Genomic DNA, 24,893 nt, shown 5'->3' on the forward strand with positions numbered 1-24,893 from the left:
CTCTTATACAGAAGAGCACTCGCTAACCTCCCAAATGCAGAAGCATAGGTTTGAGGAAGAGCTACAAGCAACTGATGCGGACCATACGCAAAAGCGTATCTTCATTCAGCAGGGGACAGGAAAAATAAGCACCCTTCCCCCCATTAGGAGAAAGAGAAGGTTGGAGTTCCAGGCGGAACAAGTACCACAACCAAAAGTGGTGAAAAGAGTTACACCACCACCCTCTCCTCCGCCCGTGATTAACGTTTCACCAGCACAAACGCCATCACACTCCCCAGCTCACACCACCATGAGCCAGGGTGACCAAGACCAGGACGCATGGGACCTATACGACGCCCCAGTGTCAGATAACAGCCCAGAGGCATACCCTACAAAACCATCTCCACCAGAAGACAGCACCGCGTACTCTCAGGTGGTGGCTAGAGCAGCACAATTTCACAACGTAAGCCTCCACTCAGAACATGTCGAGGATGATTTCCTGTTCAACACACTCTCCTCCACCCACAGCTCCTACCAAAGCCTGCCTATGCTCCCTGGTATGCTCCGGCACGCAAAAGACATATTTAAGGACCCGGTCAAAAGTAGGGCAATCACACCAAGGGTGGAAAAAAAGTATAAGCCGCCTCCTACAGACCCGGCTTTCATCACAACACAGCTGCCACCAGACTCTGTTGTTGTAGGAGCAGCTAGGAAAAGGGCCAACTCTCACACATCTGGAGATGCACCACCCCCAGATAAAGAAAGCCGCAAGTTTGATGCAGCTGGTAAAAGAGTCGCAGCACAAGCTGCAAACCAGTGGCGCATCGCGAACTCCCAGGCACTACTTGCGCGCTATGACAGAGCCCACTGGGACGAGATGCAACATCTCATTGAACATCTGCCCAAAGACTTCCAAAATAGGGCAAAACAAGTGGTTGAGGAGGGACAGGCCATCTCCAACAACCAGATCCGCTCCTCCATGGACGCTGCAGATACAGCTGCACGGACAATTAATACATCTGTAACTATCAGAAGGCATGCATGGCTCCGAACGTCTGGATTTAAACCAGAGATTCAACAAGCAGTTCTCAATATGCCTTTTAATGAAAAAGAACTGTTCGGTCCAGAAGTGGACACAGCGATTGAGAAACTCAAAAAAGATACGGACACTGCCAAAGCCATGGGCGCACTCTACTCCCCGCAGAGCAGAGGGAATTACAGCTCATTCCGTAAAACGCCCTTTCGAGGGGGGTTTCGGGGTCAAAGCACACAAGCCAGCACCTCACAAGCCACACCGTCCAGTTACCAAGGACAGTATAGAGGAGGTTTTCGGGGACAATATAGAGGAGGGCAATTCCCTAGAAATAGAGGAAGATTCCAAAGCCCCAAAACCCCTACTACTAAACAGTGACTCACATGTCACTCACCCCCTCCACACAACACCAGTGGGGGGACGAATAGGTCATTATTACAGAGCATGGGAGAAAATCACTACAGACACTTGGGTTCTAGCAATTATCCAACATGGTTACTGCATAGAATTTCTACAGTTCCCTCCAAACATACCACCAAAAGCACAAAATTTAACAACACACCATTCCAATCTCCTAGAGATAGAAGTGCAGGCACTATTGCAAAAGAATGCAATCGAATTAGTGCCAAACACACAAATAAACACAGGAGTTTACTCACTGTACTTTCTGATACCAAAGAAGGACAAAACACTGAGACCAATCCTAGACCTCAGAGTAGTCAACACTTTCATCAAATCAGACCACTTCCACATGGTCACACTACAAGAAGTATTGCCATTGCTAAAGCTGCACGACTACATGGCAACTTTAGACCTCAAGGATGCTTATTTCCATATACCAATTCACCCATCGCACAGGAAATACCTAAGGTTTGTATTCAAAGGAATACATTACCAATTCAAGGTACTGCCTTTCGGATTAACAACCGCACCAAGAGTCTTTACCAAATGTCTAGCGGTAGTCGCTGCACACATCAGAAGGCAGCAAATACATGTGTTCCCATATCTAGACGACTGGCTAATCAAGGCCCATTCGTTAATAGAGTGCTCAAATCACACAAATCATATCATACAAACCCTCTTCAAACTAGGGTTCACCGTCAATTTCACAAAATCCAAGATTCGGCCACGCAAGGTACAACAATACCTGGGAGCCATAATAGACACATCAAAAGGAGTAGCCACTCCAAGTCCACAAAGAATTCAAAATTTCAACACCATCATACAACGCATGTATCCAACACAAAAGATACAAGCAAAGATGGTATTACAACTCCTAGGCATGATGTCATCATGCATAGCCATTGTCCCAAACGCAAGACTGCACATGAGGCCCTTACAACAATGCCTAGCATCACAGTGGTCTCAAGCACAGGGTCACCTTCTAGATCTGGTGTTAATAGACCGCCAAACTTACCTCTCGCTTCTGTGGTGGAACAACATAAATTTAAACAAGGGGCGGCCTTTCCAAGACCCAGTGCCACAATACGTAATGACAACAGATGCTTCCATGACAGGGTGGGGAGCACACCTCGATCAACACAGCATACAAGGACAATGGAACGTACATCAAACAAAACTGCATATCAATCACCTAGAACTTCTTGCAGTTTTTCAAGCACTAAAAGCTTTCCAACCAATAATAGTTCACAAATACATTCTCGTCAAAACAGACAACATGACAACAATGTATTATCTAAACAAGCAGGGAGGGACGCACTCCACGCAGTTAAGCATGTTAGCACAAAAAATTTGGCATTGGGCAATTCACAACCAAATTCGCCTAATTGCACAGTTTATACCAGGGATACAAAATCAACTCGCAGACAATCTCTCTCGAGATCACCAACAGGTCCACGAATGGGAAATTCACCCCCAAATACTGAACACTTATTTCAAACTCTGGGGAACACCTCAGATAGACTTGTTTGCGACAAGGGAGAACGCAAAATGCCAAAACTTCGCATCCAGATACCCACACAAACAATCCCAAGGCAATGCCCTATGGATGAACTGGTCAGGGATATTTGCTTACGCTTTTCCTCCTCTCCCTCTCCTTCCTTACCTGGTAAACAAACTCAGTCAAAGCAAACTCAAACTCATATTGATAGCACCAACTTGGGCAAGGCAACCCTGGTACACAACGCTGCTAGACCTATCAGTGGTACCCTGCATCAAATTGCCCAACAGGCCAGATCTGTTGACACAGCACAACCAAAAGATCAGACACCCAGATCCAGCATCGCTGAATCTAGCAATCTGGCTCCTGAAATCCTAGAATTCGGGCACTTACAACTTACCCAAGAATGTATGGAAGTCATAAAACAAGCAAGAAGGCCATCCACCAGGCACTGCTATGCAAGTAAATGGAAGAGGTTTGTTTGCTACTGCCATATTAATCAAATACAACCATTACACACAACTCCAGAACATGTAGTGGGTTACTTGCTTCACTTACAAAAATCTAACCTAGCTTTCTCTTCCATTAAGATTCACCTTGCAGCAATATCTGCATACCTGCAGACTACCTATTCAACTTCCCTATATAAAATACCAGTCATTAAAGCATTCATGGAGGGCCTTAGGAGAATTATACCACCAAGAACACTACCTGTTCCTTCATGGAACCTAAATGTTGTCCTAACTAGACTTATGGGTCCACCTTTTGAACCCATGCACTCCTGCGACATACAGTTCCTAACCTGGAAGGTGGCATTTCTCATCGCCATTACTTCCCTGAGAAGAGTAAGCGAGATTCAGGCGTTTACTATACAGGAACCTTTTATACAACTACACAAAAATAAAGTCGTCCTAAGGACCAATCCTAAATTTTTGCCAAAGGTTATTTCACCGTTCCATCTAAATCAAACAGTGGAACTTCCGGTGTTCTTTCCACAGCCAGATACCGTAGCTGAAAGGGCACTACATACATTAGATGTCAAAAGAGCATTAATGTATTACATTGACAGAACAAAGAACATCAGAAAGACTAAACAACTCTTTATTGCATTTCAAAAACCTCATGCAGGAAACCCAATTTCAAAACAAGGTATAGCCAGATGGATAGTTAAATGCATCCAAATCTGCTACCTTAAAGCTAAACGACAGCTGCCCATTACACCAAGGGCACACTCAACCAGAAAGAAAGGTGCTACCATGGCCTTTCTAGGAAACATCCCAATGCAAGAAATATGTAAGGCAGCCACATGGTCTACGCCTCACACATTCACCAAGCACTACTGTGTAGACGTGTTATCCGCACAACAAGCCACAGTAGGTCAAGCTGTATTAAGGACATTATTTCAGACTACTTCCACTCCTACAGGCTGATCCACCGCTTTTGGGGAAATAACTGCTTACTAGTCTATTGCAGAACATGCGTATCTACAGCGACAGATGCCATCGAACTGAAAATGTCACTTACCCAGTGTACATCTGTTCGTGGCATCAGTCGCAGTAGATTCGCATGTGCCCACCCGCCTCCCCGGGAGCCTGTAGCAGTTTGGAAGTTACCTTCAATTATTTATATATGTATCATCTCAACCTTAAATAAGTGCATACTTAGTCACTCCATTGCATGGGCACTATTACTACAATTCAACTCATACCTCACCCTCTGCGGGGAAAAACAATCGAGGATGGAGTCGACGCCCATGCGCAATGGAGACAAAAGGAGGAGTCACTCGGTCCCGTGACTCGAAAGACTTCTTCGAAGAAAAACAACTTGTAACACTCCGGCCCAACACCAGATGGCGAGCTATTGCAGAACATGCGAATCTACTGCGACTGATGCCACGAACAGATGTACACTGGGTAAGTGACATTTTCATTTTCCACCATGGGTATGGTTGACTTTAAATAATGGTGGTTGTGACTCTCCAATAGCTCATTTCAGGGCACCAGACTGTGCTTAGCCTTGGCCCCAGTAAAGAATGGTATGGTTGATGAACGCTTCCCTTGAGCAAAGACTCCATAAGAAAACCATGATCGAGACAATCACTCAGTTGCCCTCTTCTAATCTATCCTTTGAGCAGCAGCTAGATATCTGAGCAGTGAGTTTTTGAATTGAGGAAAGGGAGAAGTTGCAGTTTTTTTAATTAGAAAAAGTGTAAATTGCTCAGTAGAGCACAGTTTAGAGGATTTGACCAGCATTTCAAGTGATAGTTTGAATGGTCATGGATGGGAGAAAAAGGTAAATTTGTGTAAAATGCTGGTTCGTTCTTTAACTATTTATTTTTTGTTCATTTTGACCTTGAACCATTTACCTATAGTTTGTATGTGCTCCAAATGGAAAACCTAAATTTACCTTTCCTCATCCCATGGCCATTCTGTCTTCCTCAAAAATATACTTAGTGTTTAGTAGATGACCATTATACACCAGCTTATTTTAACTGACACATTTGAAACTGAGAAGATTTGTGATTGATTTTGTATATGCTCTGTGTTGCTGTTTCTGATGGATACTAGTACCTGTGGATTACTCACCTTATGAATTCTCCCAATGCACCAGCATTTGACAGAAATGTTTTCTTCCCAGCACTCTACGTCGATGAGGATGTCATAATGCCCGACTCCCATGCGACTCCATCTGACGTCATCGTGGCAGTAAGAAGTCCTCATCGGCGTACTGACGCCAGTTCCATTTTTTCCGTGCCTTCGAAGCATAACTGTTTTTTCCTAGCTCTTGGGAGTTAATGTTACCAAAGGTGTTAATTGTAGGTTACAATGTCTCCTCCTCAAAAATCCGGATTCAAGCCTTGTCGGGAGTGTGGGGTGTGCATGTCGGTGTCGGACCCGCACAATGACTGCCTGTGGTGCATGACTCTGGGCATGATGTGGAGGAGTGTGGTTCATGCCAGAGGATGAACCCAAAGGCGCTCAAGGAATGGGAGGCCAAACTCTTTTTGGCCAAGGCGAAGAAGGAGAGCATAGGAGTCATCGCAGGTCTTCTGGAAAATCCTCGAGTTCGCACAAGAAATGGCGTCTGCATGATTCCCGGCATCGTTCGGATAGAGGTCAGTCTCGATAGAGGTCTCCAAGTCAGCGTCTTGTGACGTGGGAAGTTAGTTCAACGGCGACTCCATCACCTCGGAGTCCTCAAGCTTCTCCGGCGCCTTCAGTCTTCGAGGTGGTTGAGCCTCAGGAGAGTCCTCGCTTTTCGCCGGGAGTGCAATCTGATCCGGCACCAGCGCCACAGGAGGAGCAGGGGTATCCAGCCTTCCAGGCTCCGGGTGCGGACCCAGCAACATTTTTAAATGCCATGTTTAACATCTTCAATTCTTTGTCCCTGGTGGTGCACCGGCTGGTCCCACAGTCCTTTGGCCTTTTCAATAGGTGCTCCGGCTCCATATAGACCGGTGCCGTTTAAGCCCTTTTGCCCTGCGGTGGTGTTGGTCCGGTGCCGATACTGTTGGTGTTGCCTGGAAGACCTTTGACACCAGTGACATCACCTGCGAGACCAATGGTGCCGATGACGTCGCCCCCATACTCATTCTACACCGGTGAAGCGGGCCCGTGGGTCTTCGGCGCCGATGGCTTCAGTTCCGGCGTCGGATGGAGTTGTAGGTATGTCACCTGGTCCACGTCAGCCAAGATCTTCAACTTTGGTGGATTCCATGTCGACGCCGAGAATAGAGGCCAGGTTAAGGTCAAGGAGAAAGGCTTTCAGACTTTTAGAGGAGCAAGAGTATCGGAGGCAACTCCTGGAGGAAGGAGAAATTGCTGAGCCCCTGGGGGACTATCAAAGTTTGGACTCGGCAAGTGGACTAGATACTTCCCCTGAGTGGGATCTAGCCTCCCCTGGGGAGTTTAGAGGAGGCAGCCTCTTTTCATTCTGTGGTAAGGAAGGTGCCAGATTTTCTGGACCTCTCACTACCATCTCCAGAGGTTAAAGCTAATATCTTAACTGAGGTACTCCATCCTACTTCAGCTGCTGCGGAGCCACTTCTGCCTTTTAATGATGCTCTTAAGGAGCCTATTTTGGAAGTTTGGAAGAAACCAGTGGCTTTGTCTGCAGTTAGCAATTTGGTTGCAAGGAGATATAGAGTGGGTCCGGGGGACCCGGGTTTCCTGTCTAAACATCTGACTCCGGAGAGTTTGGTGGTACAGGCTTCATGCTCGTCTCATTCAGCTCCTGGTTCCTTCCCTGGCACACCTTCAGACAGGGAATCAAAGAGGACGAAGCAGTCTGCCAAAAAGACCTTTTCTTCATGTAGCATGGCCCTCAAATCTGCCAATGCGACTTGTGTTTTGGGCAGATAGATACATGCTCTGATGGACACGGCTAAGGCTGTGCTACCGGATCTGCCTTTGGAGATGCAGGGACTCCTGTCGGATGCTCAGGCTGCAGCTATGCAGGTTATACAGTCGGAACTGGACACTACAGACTCTGTGGCCAGAGTGATGGGCACTTCCATTGTCACCAGAAGACATGCGTGGTTGAGGTCTTATGGGTTCTCGACGGATGTCCAGCCGACCCTCTTGGACCTGCCCTTTGATGGGGACAAATTGTTTGGGGCTAAAGCTGACTCTGCATTAGAGCGCTTTAAGGAGAGTAGGGCTACTGCCAAGTCCTTGGGCCTGCAGGCTTCCACTGCCACCCCATTCAGATCCTTTAGGAGGTTTAGGGGGTTCGGGCGAGAAGCTTCCTTTCGTGGGAGATCCCAACCAGCAGGCTGGCAACCTTCAAGTCTGCCTCATTTATCCTATAGAGGGCGGGGTAGAGTTAGAACAAGAGTGGCCACCCAGCAGCACCCTGCCTCTTCCTCTTCCTCTGGGGGTGGGGGGTGCAGCAAGGAAAGCAGCCTTAGTTCCCCGCCCATTACGTCTCATGTTTCTCCTGTAGGGGGAAGGTTATTTCATTTTCTCCGTGGGTGGGAGTTAATCACATCGGACTCCTGGGTCCTTAATATTGTGGGGTAAGGTTATGCCCTTCCATTTCGGGAGTTCCCCCTCCCATCCCTCCCCACCCATCCTTTTGCAAAGAACATAATCTCCTGTTACAGCAGGAAGTTCTAGTCCTTTTATCAAAAGGTGCAGTGGAGTTGGTTCCAGAGCAGGAAAGGTGTCAAGGTTGTTGTTCAAGATATTTCCTGATTCCCAAAAAGGATGGTCGTTTGAGGCCTATCCTGGACCTGAGGATTTTGAATTGGTTTCTCAAACAGGAGAAATTAAATATTGGTCTTACTTTCACACGTTGAGTCTTCACAAAGGTGAAGGCGGTGGTTGCAGCAAGGCCCAGGAGGAAGGAAATAGCGGTATTCCCTTACCTGGACGATTGGTTGGTCAAAGCCACGTCTCAAGAGCTCGTGTTGCATCACCTGCGGATGACCGCCCAGTTGTTGTTTTTGATCTGGGCTTTTCGATTAAATGTGCCCAAATCTCACCTGGAGCCCTCTCAGCGCCTCCTGTTCATAGGGGCAGTACTGGACGCAATGTTGGATCGGGCCTTTCCTCCACCTCAGCTGATTCAGGACATTCAGGCGTTGATTCCAATGTTTCAAAATGGAGCGGTTGTCCCAGTCCTCAAGGTCCTACGTCTGCTTGGTCTGTTCGCTTCTTGCATTCTGTTGGTCACTCATGCACGCTGGCCTATGAGGGCTCTTCAGTGGTGCTTCTGCAGGCAGTCGTTTTAGAACAAAGGGGATCTCGAGGATTCGATAACTATCTCCAGAGACACTGCAGCAGTCCTGCAATGGTGGGCTGTAGACGGCAACCTTTCCCAAGGAAGGACGTTTTTCACTACCGCATCCAGTGGCCACGGTTATAACGGATGCCTCCACTCTGGGGTGGGGAGCTCATCTGGGGGACCTGGAGCTCAAAGGTCGTTGGTCTCCAATGGAACAGATGTTTCATATCAATCTGTTGGAATTGCGGGCGATATGTCTGGCTCTCAAGGCCTTCCTCTCTTCCTTTCGCGGTCAGTCGGTCCAGGTCCTGACCGACAACACTACCGCGATGTAGTATATAAGCAAGCAAGGAGTAGGATCGTACCTTCTCTGCAGAGAGGCTCTGCGGCTCTGGTCATGGGCTCCGGACCATTGGATTTGCATGGAAGCAAACCATCTGGCCGGAGTCCTGAACGTGCGTGCGGACAGTCTGTCTGCGTTTCTCTGCAGATCACAAGTGATGGCTCCATCCAGACCTATCTGTTACATCTTCCAGATGTGGGGGTTTCCTCAGGTAGACCTGTTTGCCACTCGGGAGAACACACACTGCCCGTCGTTCTGCAGCCTCCAGTATTCGGTGCAAGGAGCGTTGGGGGACGCGTTTCTGAAGACCTGAAACAGCCACTTGCTTTACGCATTATGCCCCCCCTGCCCCCCAACCCCCACACACCACCCCCAAAACCCTTGATTCCTCGGGTTCTGAGGAAGATTTGCCAAGACCAGGCCAAAGTCGTTTCAATAGCTCCAGATTGGTTGAGAAGGGTGTGGTACACAGATCTTCTCCAGCTTTCACTGTGCCCTCCGCTCCATCTCCCTCACAGGGCAGACCTCTTCTTGCAGTCACAGGGGCAGGTTCTACACCCCCACCTTCAGAGCCTGTACCTTCATGCCTGGAGATTCAACGGGGCAATCTGAGTTCCTTTTCTCTCCCACCAGAAGTTGGTGGATGTTATTTTATTGGCCAGGCGACATTCCACCAAGTCTATCTATGCTGGCACATGGGCAAAATTTGTTGATTGGTGTGGAGAGAAGCAAATTGATCCCTTACAAGTCCATTTGTCGGATGTCTTATTGTTTGCATTGTCTTTGGCGCAGAAGGGTTGTGCAGTTGCGACTGTCGAGGGCTATTTATCGGCACTGTCTGCCTTTCTGTGTCTTACTGACCAACCTTCCTTGTTTAAGTCTCCTATAGTTGTAAAGTTTTTAAAAGGACTAACTAATAGGTTTCCTCCCACTCCTTTTTGTTATGCCTCAGTGGGATTTGAATTTGGTTTTCACTTTTCTGATTTTGAACCTCTGCATTCTTGCCCGTTAAGGTTTTTGGTTTTAAAGACCGTGTTCCTCACAGCCATCACGTCTGCTAGGCGTGTGAGTGAGCTTCAGGCTCTTAGTGTAAAACCCCCTTTCACATCTTTTCATGCAAAGTGGTGCTGAGAACCAGGGAGGCTTTCCTACCAAAGATAGTTACTCCCTTTAATATGGGGCAATCCATCACACTCTCGTCCTTTTGCCCTCCTCCCCATCCATCTAAAGAGGAGGGGAGACTACATTGGCTTGACCTAAGGAGGGCTTTAAGCTTTTATATTGAAAGGATCAGAGAATTTTGAGTGGACGATCAACTCTTCATTGGCTATGTGGGGAAGAGGAAAGGCAAGGTCGTTCATAAGAGAACGCTGTCCAGGTGGGTCATTCTTTGCATTAAAATGTTATTCTTTGGCAAAGAAGGATCCTCCTTTTGGAATCAGAGCCCATTCCACCAGGGCTAAGTCTGCCACTTCAGCACTGGCTAGGGGTGTTCCAGTGGCTGACATTTGTAAGGCCGCAACTTGGGCTTCCCTCCACACTTTCGCTAAGCATGATTGCTTGGACGCGGAGGTTAGGAGGGATGGCCAATTTGCACGGTCGGTGCTGCAGGATTTCTTGGTGTGACCACTCAGGCACCCACCTCAGAGTGCGGCACTGCTTTGGGACTCTAGTCATAAGGTGAGGAATCCAGGTAGTTGTATCCATCAGAAGAACAAGTTACTTACCTTGGGTAATGCTTTTTCTGGTGGATACACTAGTTACCTGTGGATTCCTCACGGTCCCACCTGCTCCCTGTCTGGTCATACCAAGTTTTGCTTTGGGTGAAAAAAAATATATATATATATATATATATATATATGTGTGTATATATTTGAATAAATATTATGTATTTGATTGATGTATTTATGTTGAGTATGTGATGTCGGTAATCACCTGTTCGCCTCAAAGGCACGTAAAAAATGGTGAAAACTGACGTCCGTATGCCGACGAGGACCTCTTATTGCCACGATGATGTCAAACGGAGTCATGTGGGAGTCGGGCAATAGTGACGTCCTCGTCGATGTAGAGAGCTGGGAAGAAAACATTTCCGTCGAATGCTGGGGCAATGGGAGAATTCATAAGGTGAGGAATCCACAGGTAGCTAGTGTATCCACCAGAAAGAGTGTTACCGACGGTAAGTAACTTGTTCCTTAATTTCTTTCTAGAAGATAATTGATTACATTCCACCTCCCAAATTTTTTTTTTTTTTGCTAATTGCATGCTTCTTGTTTACTAAGCAAACACTTTAACTGACAATACATTTTGGGTCATTGTATTGGACTAGCCACACCATTCTAGTAGTGGAGTTGCTGAGAATGAATGCGGTCTCTTCGATACTTTGCTTTATTTTCCGTAAGCTGAGCTCAAGCTCATAGCCAACAGGCAGGGGTTGCCTTACCATAGAGTAAGCTTAGCCTTCTTTGTCATCTTTTTCAGGTGCATGAGCAAGTGTGTGATGGAGAAACAAGGCTTGTTGTGGTAAGACACAAGCAACTGATGGATGATGTTCGTGGAGCTCTCTCCAAAGAACAGCAGCACCTCTTCGATGAACTTCTGAAGCTAGTAGAAGAAATGCACCAGACAGAGATGCAGCATGCTCTGCTGCAGGCACAGGTGAGTGCAAGTGGGTTAAGCACAGACTACAATACACAAAGAAGTGGACTGCTGTAGAGCTCATCCCTGCTGCATGTTTGTATGAATGAGCTTGAGCAGCTGTTTAAGTTCACCACACTGCAGTTGTGTTTGCTCCGGCACAGTTCAGAAAGTATTGCTGAAGTGAATGTTAAACACTGGCTGAGGTGTAGCACATTCTGCTGTACGCAGACCAGTTTGACACAGGCACTTAAAGGAACAAGTGAGCTCAGTCAGTTATTTAGAGCACACCGCTGCACCTCTAAGCAAGCTTAGACTGATTTTTATTTAGCTCAGATTGACAACCCCTGCCTCAGGCAACCTGCACTTAAGCAAATATCTCTGGGTAATAATGGAAGCCTATATTCACTCTATGAAGTGGGCTTTACATGTTGCTCTAAGCGTGCATGAGCTCTAGCAGAGATTGCCACACACTTGAGCTTTCATTGGGCGAATTAAGGCAGAGATGTGTTGATCGACTCCTGCTTGTTTTTTTGTGAAGATTTTGAAGTATTTTGCTTCTACTTACTAGTTTTCTTCCCTTTGCCAGACGTTGCATCATTTGGAGATGGAGGCTCTACGCCTGAGTCTGACCAATATGCATACAGCACATCTGGAGCTGAGCCAATCCAACCTGCAGAAGGAACGTGAAACAGCGCTAGTGGAGCTTCGTGAAATGTTGAATGGCAAGCGTGCTCAGGAAGTTGCCCTTCTGCAGAGCAGGCACAAGTTTGACATGGAGCGCATTAGGGAGCAGCAGGGCAAAGAAATCGATGAGCTCAACGTAAAGCATCAACAAGAAATGGGTAAACTTTGTAAAACTGTTTAGTTTTATTTGAACTAAGTTTGTGATGTGCCTTTATGGAACTGTAAAGAAAAATACAATGGAAGCATACCTAGTTTCACTGGAAGAGGGAATAACAATGAGCCTTTAATGAACACATTTTCCCCATTGTCACTGGAAGTGCCATGACTGGATCTCGGAAAATCCATCTGCACAGGAAGTTACATCTTTCTCTGCCCACTGTACCTTACGACCTCAGTAATTGTCTATTATCCCTGCTCAAGGGATCCATTGACCCTTGTCATGTGGTGTTGCAGGTTGAGTTGTTGAGTCTTTCTTTTTACTTATGGGTTGACTATGGCAGTGTTTCCTTTGTTTGCAGAGCACTGCAACTTCTGAGCACCATCATTTCTCTTTTCCCTGCTTTTTATGGACTATCAACCGCTGGTGCATCTGCCGCCTCACTTTATCACCACCACTTACAAGTGCTCACTCCTCTGATTCCGATGTGGAAACTGAGATAAGCACTTCATCTTGCTTTTCCTCAGACCCATACCGAGGTAATCCATGCTTACTCATCACCCCAATTTGTACTTCTTCCCAGGCAGATAGATATGCTGCACAGAAAAGAAAAGTTCTTTGGTGTGGGGAAGACACAGTTGGGTCCCACTTGTCACATACAACTCGCTACTACTTCATGCTTCTTCCCCTGACTCCCTGTTTAGGAATAATTTTTGGTCACTGCTCATAGCTTTCCACTCTGGCTCATTTTTCTGACTCTTCGGGGATTGACGATTACGCTGCTTTCTTAAGGTCTTCATCTGCAGTTCAGTTTGTAGTGTTGTATGCCAGGAAGGAGTGTCTCTATTCTTCTAGCTGTTTCTTCTTCTAATACTTGGGTCACCATCAAAGCATGTGTATGCTGCTAAAGATAGTGTTATCAAGTGCCACTGAGGTTATTATGGGTGTCTTCTGTTTCATGGGGTATTTTCTTCCTTTTGCTTTGGGGTCAGGTGGTGAAAAAGCATGCTTTCTGTGCATAGGAATTATCTACCCATGGGTGATAGCTGTTTCAGTGATTTTTTTCTGTTATGAGATAGAGTGAGCACTTGTGACCATAGTCAACTGTGTAAAATGCCCCAAGGCGGACACCCCTAAAGAAAACGTGTTTTAGGTAGATGTTTCAGTGATGAAGAAATTAGTACTCTTTGACCTTACTCCTCAGACAGAATCCATCATTCTAGAAAGCACGGTTATGTTTGTACTAGAATGAAATATGTGCACCTCATACCTCAAGACCTTTTTTATAGTTTGTCAAAGAACTTTTCATAATTTTTATCTTCTAACTTTTTCAGATGATATGAAGCAGAAGTTGGCGATGGAATTCTCTAAGTTGCATGACCAGAACCTTCAGGTACGGATAGTGTTAGTCATGTAGATCTTCATGACAAGCATGAGGGCTGTAATTTGACTCTGTTGCTACCATTACCTAGACATCCTTCTCTATTCGTTCCCAGGTTGTTGCTTTAATATTACATCCCATTCCCCCTTCATCCTGATCAGTAGGATGCCATGTACTGCTAGTATGGCGCGCTATGTCACCAACATATTTATTTCACACTGGTAATGCTCATTGCAGAAATTGACTTGTTTGTGGCATGTGCTGTGGAGGCAAGGAGTGCTCTTTGGATCTAGGTTTGTTAAAGTGTCTGTCCACTGATGTTTTTAGTGATGATTCTAGATTAATTTATTGAACAAATAACTTCTTGTTGTGGCCATTAAGTTAGCTAGTATGTCCAGGAGAGTGAGCCTCAAAGTCACATCCCTTTGCACAAAGCTTTAGGTTAGATCCTTGTGATGCTGCTTGTGCTTGGATGTGTTATCGAGCAGCATGATTGTAGCAGCCTGATGGTTTTGGTGCCATACAATGCTTTTGAGAGTTCTGGAGATAGCTAATGTTACTACGTTCGTAAGCAGCAGTATTGTGCAGAAACAGTTTGCCAATTGTATGATTATGTGCTGTATTGAGTATTTTAGGTTTTTAAGTGTTTTGTAGGATCTGTCAGAATTACTTGTGGTGGGGTATATACTGTTGCAGGCACCAGTGTTGTGCCTTGATGAACAGCTTTGATGCTGTGCTGTCAGCACAAATGCATAGTTTGCGTCCTTTGTGGTGATCTTTTAGGATGTGTATAGTAGTATGTGTAGTCCTGATAAACAGATGGCCAGTTTTAGGGATTTTGTGCTACGTTGAGTGCTTTGTGTGGTGTGCAGGCTCTGAGGGTTTGTTCTTGATGACTATATTTTAGGAAATGCAGTACAGAAACTGCATTGATTTGCTAACTATATTCCGTTGGTGCATGTGAATATTGCAATACTTTATATCAACTTTTTTTTAGCATGATCTCTCCTACTTAGGGTATTTTGCATTGTGTAGGGGTAGTTTATAGGTTTAGGTGCTCACTGGTATGTTGTCAGCCCCTTTGACAATCTACAAACCCATTGATGCTATCAGTTAGATGTTGTGTAACATCAGATCATTTTTTAAATTAGAGTAAATCTTAGAGGTTTGAAGCCAAATATTTGAGTCCTTTAAAACGTGGCATAGGTTTATGTGTAGATGGTAGTGATTTCTCAATGGAGCCACAAATAAGAACATCTCCACATTTTCCCTGATCAAATTAAGAGACAAATGATAATTGTTGCTTTGGAGGTATTCATTTCAGAGTACTCTTTGTATTGGTAAGAGAAGCTTGATGTAAGAGGACCTCACTTAATCTGGCCCCAGGATGCTATAATGGTAACGGAGGATGCTCTGGGAACTGAACAGTTATAACATTGCTCAAACTATATTCCAAGCAAAGGCAATCCATAAATCATGTAAAATGAACTTTTGGGAACGCTAAAGTACAAGATCCAGATTCTGATACACAAAATTACAAAAATGCATTGTGTTCTTTTGAAAAATAAATCATTAATATACATACAGAAAGTGAGAAGAGTCTGATGTCATAACGGAATCTGGAATCTGGTTAACTGTGTTCGGATGTATATATTGTATTGGTTATCCTTTTTTTCCCAAAAAACACACAGAGACAAAAGGGGCATTTCCTCATCTTTAACTGCTCTCCGCTCTCATACTGACCCCTTTTCCTCTAATAGAGGACCACGAGGAACCAAGGGCACAATTGGTACCCTTGGGGTCCATCCTTGATGTATAAGAGAACCCCGTACTCCTTAGTGTCTTTTTTGGTTATATAGGGAGCTGAGTACGGCGTTGTTCCCCCTAATTTCCCTTTTTCTCCCTCATACTCTCTCCATGTGTGTTGATCCTTTTTTTCCCAACAGAAATATTATTGGCATTTAGGTATAAACTGAAAGACTTTCTGGCCAATAAAGCAAGACAAGACAACCACCAAAATCCTAAAATGAGGCAAAAGTATACACCGCACTCATTTCAGGCCCAACCAACTTTCCCACATAAAATGCAACTCATGAAAGCAAAATTTCTGATATCCTTTGGGGTTATGGTGTTACATAGAGAAAGGATCTTGCCAACCTTCAAAATCTTCCTGTTGCGTGAGGATAATCACAGGCTTTGTAGGTTAACTTCTCAAGGAACCTTCCTCAGTTCATTCATCTGAGCCATCTGTTCAGAGTAGAGGTATCTGCTGTACTCCTTTTGAGCTATTTCTTGCTGGACATACAACAAAGGTTTGGTGGAGTAGTGTCTGGGCAGTTGATGCCTGACGTACAAGTGTCACAATTGTGATATATTGGACTCCATCCCAATCCATAACCATGTTTATGTCCTGTCTAATAATTATAACACGCTATGGGGCTCCCAATAGCACGCTAGATGGAGGAGGCTGAAACTGGGAGCGGGCCATGTATGTTCAGATACTTTAATGTTTGTGTTTGAATGACCCATAGGCTGTTTAGTGTGTACAGTAGATGGCTCACAGGTGCAATTTGTTAGAGTTTTTCCTCAACTGAAGTGTAACCTTTAAGTTCCTTCAGCAAAGCCGGTGTGGAAAAGGTCTTTTAGCCCACTGACATTCCAAAACGACACACTGATACTATAGTGTTACATCTTTTCCTTATTCCATCATTCAGCAGGTTGGGGGGGAGGAAAGAACCAATAAGCAAGTTTGGCAGTAGCATGCTGAGCGCCAGATATCTAAATGTGCCAGTAACTGATTAAACCATTCAACTGTAATTGAACTAGCTCCCCACCCCAAACTCCAGTTAAAGAAGCATTTGTTGTGACTATTACCCCATGTGACCTGATCTGGCAAAGGTATGCTGGAGAGTAGTATAGATCCTAGAATAGTAAAATTGAGGGTTAACTACAAATGAGACATAATGGCAGCTAACATAGATAGGATTTCACCTAATACCACCAGACCCATAGACTATTGTTTCATTAATTGCCTCACAGAAATGGGATGCATAAGCCCAAACCTATCTCCTTTAATACTCCAGTCAAGAGAGATGAAAGGATTGGACTAGTCACAGCAGAACTGGCATTAAACGTTTTTATTTTAACCAGTATGTGGCACACTTTTAACTGAAGGGCAGGCTTGGGGTTTACTTCTGACCTCATAGGACTGATTAAAGGCATGGATATCCAGGTTAAGTGTGTATAATTTGAAGTTCAAAGTGGCTATCTGGAAGAAGACCAGGTCAAAGCTGTGACCTGCTACATGGGTAGATTTCCGTGAAGATAGTTTGTCCCTCTGTCACATGTTATTAGAGCAAGCCATTAGCTTTGTATGGTTATTGTCCAAGCTACTAGAAGGTCAGTCCCTGTTGTAATTATTTATTTATTCATTTTGTTTGGGGGGGGGGGGGGGGGTTAGTGGGGAGAGTGCCCAGCAGGTGCCATTTGCTGGTGGTGTGCTGCTGCAGTCTGAAAAAGAAAAGCACCTTCATTTCTTCCTACCCTCTAAGTATATTAAACATATTTATTTATAGATAAATATAAAGTGTGTGGTATTTATTGACCAGTCCACATGGCTTTCTCGTCTGGGATTAGTAAGAATAATACATTAAAAAAAAAAAAAGGTTCTTGTCTCATGCCATTCTTTTGCTGGAATGTATGCTTGTGCATAGGCACATGTCATCATGTATGTGTGCGCCACCTGAATGTAATTGATTTTTGCCACTACTGCACAGCAAGTATTTTGCAAAGCTAATAGATCAACGAGGTGCGACCTATTGTTTTTTAAAATGTATTTATGCTTAGGTTCTAGCTCTTGCCATCCATAACATTTTAGAGATGTGCATCCTTGTAGGCGTTTATCCATATTTTCTTAACCTTGGTACCAACACACATCTTATGCAGTTGCACTATACCCTTGCACGAGTGTTCACCTTTTCCAGTTAATTTTTTTTAGCCTGTCAGTGTAGATTGGGTACTGTTTTCACCTTCAGCAATTACTACAGTGAGGACCTGGCTTCATTCCTTTGCTTACTTGTTGTTATTTTGCTCTTCTATTCTCCCATCCTTTTAGGTCGGGTATTTTTATTTTCAAGGCAGATTTAAACCTTACATGTTGTGTCACTGGGTGTGGTGGGTGAAGATAACTAATTGACACAGCTACTGACACCAGATGCCCATCTTGCTCCCTCACTCCCAAATGGCAGAGAAACGTGAACAGCACCTGCTGCCAGTTGCTGCCGCTCTCTTTCTCTGCACCATTAGAATGGCTATGAATCCATCTCTAATTGCATCCAGGCATGTGGCAGCGTTCTGCAAATCCCTTATCAAAGCCAACTCTCTTAATAGACACTTTTTGGTTGATCTGGCTATTGACTTGTGTCATCATCAGATGGTGAGCATGAAGAGATTTCTCCTACTAACAATACTCCTCGGTGCTGACCTTCAAAACAGTTGCATGCCAAGGGAGAAATATGGCATTTATGCATTGGTATCTTCCTTGCCAAATAGTCTGTAAAGGAGTCCCTAGTCCTCAGACTCGGGATGTTCGAAAGAAGCTTCATTTTGAGCTGCCTATCTCAGTGTTTGGATGAGAACTGATCACTCAAAGGTATTGCAGAATTAGGACCTGATTTAGATCTCAGCTGAGGGAACACTCCGTCACAAACGTGACGGGTATCCCGGCCACCACATTAAGATCTCCATTGGATATAATGGGATCGTAATATGGCGGACGGGATATGTCACGTTTGTGATGGAGTATTCCCCTCTGCCCAGATCTGAATCTGGCCCCTTCTGTCTCTAAATGTCCCCTGCTCAGACTGACAATGGAGGCCTTTCTGAGGGGTTAAGTATTGTTCTGCTAAGATAAGAATGAGGTGCATTGTTTTGTTTCCTACAGCAAGAAACCATATCACTATGAAAGCCTCTTGATCAAACCAGTTCCAATACCCTAATGGTAGAATAGGGCTATACTCCTGAAACGAGTTTGTCTACTGTGCATTATTTATTCATGGTTATTTCCACATTGTGTATAAACTTATATGCGGCCTGAGCAAGAAAGCATGACTTTTAGATCTTGAGTCATGAAACCAGGAAACATTTTCAGTCTGTTTGATGTCAATATCCTTTTTGGTTCAGCCCCTCTACTCCCCACTCACAGATGATGGGACTTTAAATAGTTCAGAATGAGCACAGCCTAATTGCTGGTTGCCCTCCAAGTCATACACACTATACCTCCATTCTCTTTCCAGCTGGGCAAGGTTTCATAGCCTTAAACGGACAGGGCAACTCTTCGACTCTAGTATCGGAGGCTAGCAGACTCTTCCTCGGGTCTGGAGGTTTTCCTTTATGGGAATATCACAGGCAAGGCTAGGAAAATCTAATTACTTCAGTGCAGCCACGCAAGACCAGATTGGCTGTACCGGGCTTTAGGCATTCCCCTGTGAGCATGGAAAGTTGGGGGTGGGGGCTGGTGTTGTATCTGGGGCTGGTTTTGTAGCAGTGGAGCAGTTTTAAAAGCACTGCAGAGTTTCTTGTATATCCAACAGATTTCAGGCAACAATAAAAGTGCCACAATAACTCCTGTGATCTTTGTACCTGCTGCAGAGAGATCAAAGTTTTGTCTATTGTCAGTTTTGAGTCATCTAAGGTAGCGTAGAGTTTTAATATGCCTGCTGCGAAGAACATGTACTATGCTGATTACATATCATTCTTTTATGTGCAATGCTGAGTGGGATACTATTTTGTCACAGAGATCCTTTTGTTACTATTTCGTTCATAAATTACAATCTTAATCTAGCACAGTGCGCTATGAATTGCCATTAAAGAGCTGCATGCAAACTGCTTGGTATAGGTTAGAAAGTTAAGTTTTTCCCAGTCTTTGGTTATCATAATTTTGCTAAAAAATGTTTTGTTTGTGTAAATTATTAGTAAACTGAACCCTAACTTCTTTGTTAGGTTCTAAATTCTGAGTTTATGCTTTCCCAGACCAAGCTCTCTTAAAAAATGCTTACCAGTATGTGTGACGTGTGAATCCTATATATTGGAGACCCCTTTGTCTTATGTAACATTTTCTATACACTGGTTTACACGTATGAGTCATTGTCTCTGTGTAAAATGTAAAGTGCTCCAAAACCCTATGCTGGTAATAGCAGCACTATAAAACAAATGAAATACAATTGAGAGAGGGGCTATGGAGACATGACACACCGTTAAAAGGTGATGAAATCATTGATGAGCCCCAATAAAGATTGTTGTATCCTGATGCACTGTAAGGTCATCATTTCCTATGCTTTAGAAGCTTATACAGATCAAGGAATAATGAAAAATGTGTTGTAGGCTAGCTTGAATAGTGGCAGAGTGAGCCTGAGGCCCATGTCTGGGCATACCTGGCATACCTTGTCCACTTATGGCGACAAAAGCAAGCAAACACAAATGATGGGCGGAAAGCCGAACCAATCAAATGTTCACCCCCAGCCAAGAATTCTCTACCTGCCATTCCACTAATTAAGGGTTATTCTCAGTTTCAACATGTAACCACCTCTCTTTGTAGAAGTAGCTGAAGAAGCAGGTTTATTTATTCTTGTGAAGGAAATTTAGTTGTTTCTCCAATACATTCTGGTTATAATGATGGGCCCAAGGGAGACGTTTATTCTCCTTCATATCCTGAAGACTGCTAACAAGTGTCTATAGAGAGGTTTAGGGTGCTAGTCCTGCACAAGATTCTAGTCAAAACTCTGAATATAAGCACAGAATGTTTTTTTTCGCATCCTAATTCAAATTGGCTGAACACTTAACTTCCTTTGAGGTGGAGAATGTTCACAGCTAGGCTTTGCCTGTTTGCCTAAAATGGAAGCCACCGTTTTTCAAAGTTCCTGGTGGTGGTAGAAGCTCACCTAATTGGTCCTATCCTTATCGTGAAAATTTGTTACGGAAAGTGTTATCTTTAGGTGAAAAAATACAGCAAGTCCTTCTAGAGAAGAGTGTGTCTGTATCTAGGCCCTTTGGTAAACTTTGCAGTGTTCATACTAACTCTGATTCGAATCACCTGTTATCTAGAAGCTACTCAAGATTCCTAAAGAAGAGTATTTTCTTTGGAGGGGATAGATTTTGAGTCCAAGAAAAATGTTAGCCTGTACTGTAGACTTCATCCTACAGGATGCCTGATTTCTTCGCTGTTGGACTTGATTGCAGTACAGCAGCTGTGCAATGTAACGTCCAACATAAGTTTATGTAGCAAACAAGGAATTGGGAGGACAAAATGAATTTAGTGTCATTAGTTTTCAATTGTGTATAGCATTTCTGTAACTGTAAGAGTTCCATGGATCTCAAGCATAGGTGACGCATTCTTAAAATATTTGGAAGTCCAAATGATTCCATTGCAGACTTGGACATCTGCTCTCTGAAGAAATAACACCCACTATCAGTCTCCTTGAAATATAAGCACACATCTAACCCTAAAATCCTCCTAGCCGGTCTGTTATTGAATTAAATTATTGTAACTGTCCTTGTATGCAGATTAAAAATAGCTGTTTTATCATATGTGAGAATAGCAGTTGATGGCAAAAAAATTAAAAGAGAGGATGGCAGCAAACTATATACTTTCCACACGTTTGTCTCTCGTCCAGTTGCACTGCACACACAACAAAAGCAGAACTGAGCAGCATCTTGGCTTTGAATTCCTACATCTGCTACATCTTCTGTCAGCCTTCAAAAAGGATCCTTCCACTTCAGGATCTGTGAACAGTCTTTTGCTGTAGGTCACCTGCAGTTGGAATAGACTCCACAGAGACACTCTCTGTTGGCGTCCTTTCACCCATTTACTAATTTGCACCTAATGTCTTACTTCTCTGTGCCCATGTCTGGGAACATGAGGCTCAAATTGGACATTTTGCTTAAATACAACAGCAGCCATTAAAACAGCCCCCCTTCTTTTGGGGGAAGGGGAGCTGTTAACATTTCTAATTTTGTGCCATCTGAGGGGGTGCTTGCTGTGTTATATGGCATTAAAGACTTTAGATCACTGATACCCACCCATTGTGTTCTTGGCGTATTAGATGCTTCCTAACAAACAGCCTTATTACTTCGATCGTTTATGCATCTTCTGCTAAAACTGGTAACCCCAGAACATTGATGTTGGCTGTTTTTTTTTTTTTTTATGTTCTCCAAAATATCAGCTTTCCCCTCTCGTGTGAATGTCACATGATGGCAACATGCCCCCTCTAATACTTGGTTGTGCCTACTGCGATGACTCAGTAGAATCAGTCCCAGACGTACAGCTTTCCTCTTTCGCCATGTGGAACTCTATTGCCTCACTGACTTCCCCCCCATCCATCTTCATAATTATCTGATGTGCTTCATCCTTCAGCCTCAAAACAGATCTATAGTCATCATTTCCTTGTTCTCCTCCTCCTCTGATTAGAGAAGAATCACAATGTGGACAGTACTGTTTTGCTGAATGAAATCTCCTAGTTTCACATGCTGTGCGTTTATTCTGCATCTCGTGTTTGGGTATTAAAGTGCTGAATTAGAAACTTTTTCTCCTTTCTGAGGTGGTCTTCAGTCTAAGCAGGGACTGTGTAGTTCACTGTGATGTCAACCGTAAGCCCGCAATAATCCCTATATGGGCCGCGTTTTCGATTTTTGTTTCCCACCTTTGGTGTCTGAGATGAACCTGAGTAGTGCTGTAGAAGTTTTAATAATTGTTTATCTCTGATCTAGATTTCTAGTTGCAGATTCCTTACCTTTGAATTCTCTCCAGGCGTCAGACTGGATCCGGAAGATGAGCAGTACCCCTGCGTCCCAGTAGGTGGCGTCGATTGGGTCCGCATCCATCACCTGCACTGGAAATGATGTTGCGGGTCCTATATGAGCTCTTCCTAGGCACGTTGACATCAGTTCTTTTCTTTCTGCGTCAGCCAGTGCTGATCCAAAGAGCTACCCCTCAGTTGTTTTTTTGACTTTTTTTTTCCAACTTTTTGTTGAGCTTTTTCAAGCTATTTATCCCTTGGTATGTTGACGATGTCTTCTAGGAAGACAGGATTCAAGCCCTGTGGCTCCTGTCATCAGTCAATGCCCATGATTGATCTGTACCTCATGTGTCCGTGATGTTTTGAGCAGGACCATGGCCCGAAGTCATGCTCAGAGTGACAGGCTATGCATCTGAAGGCTTTACGGGAGCTGCCCCTAAAGCTGCTGGCGGCCTATCATGCGACTCCGTGCAGTTAGAGTTTGAGAGGAAGGTCCCGTAACTGGTTTTGGATTTTTTTAGGCAGCCTGACCCCGATGTAGCACCTTTAGGCCCTATGGGATGGGACCCCTTAGAGTTCCATGCCGGCACCTCCAGTCCTGGCACTGAGGGGCTCCCAGGGATCTAGGCGCGGATCCAGACCGGTGTCTGTCTTACTACCTCGATGTTCCCCAATGCCAACACTTCCGGCGTGGTACCCATTGTAATCCCCGACTCTGACACTGAGCCAGATGGGAGTCAGCAGGATGGTGTTCCTCCTAGACCAGATCATGAGCTCTATTTCTCTGGGCTAAGCCTTGGGAGAATGGGAGTGGTTGCTGGACCCTTTGGAATACAAGCTCTATGAGGGTGTCTTGGACTGGCGTGAGAGGACTTGGGTGAAGCCAACCAACTGGATACATCTCAAGATACTGGCATGTTTTCTCCTCTATCGTGGCTACAGAGGAGAGAGATTCTTCCTCAATTTTGGTGAGGAGGGTGGCTGATGTCCTGGACATTCAGCTGCCCTTGGTGGCTGTCAAGATTAATCTCTTGATAGGTGCTGCAACCATGAGTTTCCACCTCAGAACCCCTGATCCCGTTCAATGATGATCTCAATGACATCCAACTGGGTACCTGGTCCAAACAGCATAGGGGCTCCTGTGAATAGGACTATTGCCCCCTGTCATCGCCTTGCACCTGGGGACCCAGGTTTCCTGACATAACACCCCACACAGATAGCTTGGTGGTCCAAGCATCTACCACCCAATGTGCGTTCCCTCCTGCTCTACTGGTTAGGGAATGTAAAAGGTTAGGTTAATTTCTTCGGTCCTTCTTTGTGGTCAGCAAACACGTGCGTGGTTTTGGGCTGGTATTTCCATACACTGAGCGACATGGTTGCTCAAGTACTGCCACAGGTCCCAGAGGAGGCACAGGCTGTATTTTTCCAAGCAGTTGCAGATGGAAAAGGCAGCAAAGTTCATGTTCCTTTTTTTTTTTGTAAAAAATTTTATTAGAGAAAAATATAAGCCGATACACAGTATGCATTGACATTTTTTCAGTAATCCGTGGTTCAGTCGGTAATTTTACAAATGATATCTGAATGTACATGGTCTAACAGGTACCCTGATTCGTCGACATAGACTGTGGTTTGAAGATTAGGGAGGGTGCGGGGAAGGGGGGTAAAGGTTATTGGTGGGGGTCAGATTGTAATAGAGGGGAGCAGGAGAGAGAGAAGAATGATAGAGAGGAGAGCAGGGAAGTAGGAAGGTTAGGTAGAATATTATGGGGGCAGGGCAAGTATTTTGGCTCCATGTTTCTGGGTTATTAGATGGATATTCCGGTTGTTCCACGTCATTTGCCGACGAACTTACAGGATTGTGCCATGTGATACATTTATCAAAGTGTATTTTAGGGTGGGCCAAGAGGATAAATTTATGGGGGGGGGGGAGGAAGAGAGGGCTATTCCGGGGGAGGGTAGACAAGGGAGAGTATCTGTGTAGGTTCAGGATTAGATGTATAAAGAATCCGGCCTTGCCTACTAACGATTGACAGTTAGCCTCTGATCAAGCAAATCCAAGAAGGAAACTTTCTAGTACATATTTAAGCGGGTCGATATGGCATGGTGTAAAGGGTGTTCTCTGGGATGAATAGTTTCCGGAGTGGAGGAAAAGGGTAGGATGGCGGGGAGGGAAGCGAGGGAAGGAGAGAAAGGAAGATGGTGGGGTATCAACTGCCATCCACTGACCATCAGCCAGCTGCCTCATGGTCTTGTCAGGAAG

At 44.7% G+C, this 24,893-nt stretch overlaps 1 protein-coding gene across 1 annotated transcript in view; it reads left to right on the forward strand.

The window, feature by feature from the left end:
• Positions 1 to 24,893, forward strand: part of LOC138283614 (golgin subfamily A member 4-like) — a 129,098-nt gene that overhangs the window by 20,153 nt on the left and 84,052 nt on the right. Inside the window, exons 4-7 of the mRNA XM_069221551.1 lie at positions 9,996 to 10,047; positions 11,461 to 11,637; positions 12,206 to 12,461; positions 13,795 to 13,853. Of these exons, the coding sequence (XP_069077652.1) occupies positions 9,996 to 10,047; positions 11,461 to 11,637; positions 12,206 to 12,461; positions 13,795 to 13,853 (544 nt within the window). The remainder of the gene's footprint in view (positions 1 to 9,995; positions 10,048 to 11,460; positions 11,638 to 12,205; positions 12,462 to 13,794; positions 13,854 to 24,893) is intronic.

The sequence above is a fragment of the Pleurodeles waltl genome, chromosome 3_1 (genome assembly GCF_031143425.1).
Source record: "Pleurodeles waltl isolate 20211129_DDA chromosome 3_1, aPleWal1.hap1.20221129, whole genome shotgun sequence".
Lineage (NCBI taxonomy): Eukaryota > Metazoa > Chordata > Amphibia > Caudata > Salamandridae > Pleurodeles > Pleurodeles waltl.